Raw genomic sequence first — 2424 nt, 5'->3', positions numbered from 1 at the left:
CCACTGGCCCCTTGTACCTTGGGGGATTCACCCAGTCCCTTTCCCCTCCCAGATCTCAAACCTTACCACAGGGCGAGAGAAGTGGTCCTCGGACAGTCCAAGATCCATCACACGCTCCGTGCAGCAGAACTCAGGCTCCCCAGCAGACAGCTCAGGCAGAGCATCTGTGGGGAAGGCTGAGAGGAGAACAAGGTCAGCCTGCTGCCTCTCATTCCCCAGTGAGGTGCTTAGAAGCCTGGGGTGGAAAGGGGGTTCAGGGAGCCCACAGGAAGAAGGCACTGGGAGAGCTGGACACTGCTTGGTCTGAGGTCTGCCTCGTTGGCATCTGCAGAGGGACCCATATCCTCATGAAAGAGTCATTATAAAAGATGAGGCAGAATGTCACTCAGTTGTGCTAAGAGGCCAAAAAGACAGCATGATAGAAACATCATCATCTCTAAGGCATTGTGAATAAATATCTGAAGAAAAACCACTGGAGGGCTCACAACAAAATTCATGAACTTAAGTGGACTCCGGCCACTTTGCCCTGGCCCAAGTGCTCCCTACCCACCTAGTCCACGGTGTCTGCAGCTTACACCATCCTGACCCCCAGAGGAGCTGAGCTTTCACACAGGATACTCTATCCACTAAACCAGGAGTCCTCAAACTACGGCCTGTGGACCACATGCAGCCCACCGAGGACATTTATCCAGCCCACTGGGTGTTTTTGCCGCCACTGCCTGTCCTACTTAGCAGCTGACTTGTCCTGGGGCCCATAGTCCAGCCCTCCAATGGTCTGAGGGTCAGTGAACTGGCCCCCTGTTTAAAAAGTTTGAGGACCCCTGCACTAAACGATACCCCGACCCCAGATCTTGGCTCTGAGTTCACTGAGCCAGTGTGCATGGGAGCACCTGCTGAGTGTTAGGCCTTGGGATACAACTATGACAGGTCAGGCACAAGTATCTGCCCTCAGGAGTGCTCATTCTCCTAGGGAGACAGCAGCAAACCACAGAGCAAATGGAAAGTGAATTGTGCTGCTGGGAAGAAGGGAAAAGCCAGTAAGTGCCAGCTCTGTGGGAAATTCAGCACCCCACCTGCAAGGCAGCAAGAAGGGGGGTTGGCATGAGGGATCAGATCCCTGCACAGCACTCTCAACCAGCACCTACCTTTAGGAGCAATGTCCAGGGCCTCCTCACCAGGCTCCTGCTCATGCTGCCTCGGCCCAGGCTGTTTGTTGAAGGGGTTGAGGTGGGCCTGCCGGAACCGGGCCAACTTCTCATCATATTCCATAGCATCCCACCTGGGGGCCAGGATCAACACCTAGATTCCAGGCTCACCACAGACCATCCTGTTTCCCCACCCCTCTGGGGTTTCAGGGACAAGGCCAACCTCTTTCACATTTCTGAAGGGTGTGGGTGGGACATTCCCACGCCACAGCCTCAGTCCTCAGCCCCTTCTAAAATAACTCAACTACCTACACCAAGCCCCTACTAGTGGCATCCCTTCCAAAGAACCCACCATGTGCTGGCACAAGAAGAGTTGAGCAGACACAAGACCTGCCCAAGGGTGCCCAGTGAGACAGTCTGGATCACAAGCTCCCTACCTTCCTGCACAGGGCCGTCAGGCTCCACATGTTAAAGGCTACAGGGCGCCTCCTTGCTGGCATCAGCAGCCAGATGCCTCACTCAGCCCCAGCCCATCAATGTCACTGTTGTCGTTCTCTCTCATGAGACACACCTCCCAGAAATGGGTTCCGGCTTCCTGGACCTTGACTCAGTTGTTCCTTTTCCATCAGAAGGCTATGTTGGACACTCAAGCCAGTGCCAGGGCCCATTCCTGCTCTACTACCTGTAAAGTGACCTTACCCAGGCCCCAGGAATCTTGGGAGGATTAACTTGCCACATGGAGAAGCCTCTATAGGTACGTATAGGCTGTGCGGGCTCCTGTGGGCCTAGGTTCCAATCCCACTGATAAAAGATATACCTTGAGTCAGTCCTATGGCCTGTGCCTTAGGATCCCAGGTAACAGGCAGGGAGTGCCCAGTCCACTACCTGGCAAAAGCTAAGAATCAAGGACTGCTCCTTCCCCTCCCTGAGTATTAGCAAACTGTGGAACTCACAAGTAAAAGGCTGACAAATAGGCAGCAGCTTTGGTTGGGGTGGGATAACAGGCAGTTTTTATCTGCTCCCCCACTTAACTAGCTGGGCCACATTCCTTATCTATAAATGGGTCATTGTGAGGATGAAATGAGTCATAGATGTTGAACACAAAATAAGCTCTCTATAAGGTTGTTAATGTTACAAGAAGGAGGAGAGATTTTTTTTTTTTTTTTTGAGACGGAGCCTCAAGCTATCCCCTCTGGGTAGAGTGCCATGGCATCACACTCACAGCAACCTCCAACTCCTGGGCTCAAGCGAGTCTCCTGCCTCCGCCTCCCAAGTAGCT

General features: G+C 53.1%; 1 protein-coding gene across 1 annotated transcript in view; it reads right to left on the bottom strand.

Moving 5' to 3' along the window:
* DEF8 (differentially expressed in FDCP 8 homolog) overlaps window positions 1-2424 on the bottom strand; it is a 27825-nt gene that overhangs the window by 19333 nt on the left and 6068 nt on the right. Inside the window, exons 2-3 of the mRNA XM_012812031.2 lie at window positions 1146-1279; window positions 67-176 (exon numbers count right to left, since the gene is read on the bottom strand). Coding sequence (XP_012667485.1) covers window positions 67-176; window positions 1146-1269 — 234 coding nt within the window. The 5' untranslated portion in view covers window positions 1270-1279. The remainder of the gene's footprint in view (window positions 1-66; window positions 177-1145; window positions 1280-2424) is intronic.

The sequence above is a fragment of the Otolemur garnettii genome, unplaced genomic scaffold (genome assembly GCF_000181295.1).
Source record: "Otolemur garnettii isolate 467f Iridium unplaced genomic scaffold, OtoGar3 scaffold00185, whole genome shotgun sequence".
Lineage (NCBI taxonomy): Eukaryota > Metazoa > Chordata > Mammalia > Primates > Galagidae > Otolemur > Otolemur garnettii.
Note: the sequence above shows the minus strand (reverse complement) of the source record. Positions and strands in the feature narration are given on the sequence as shown.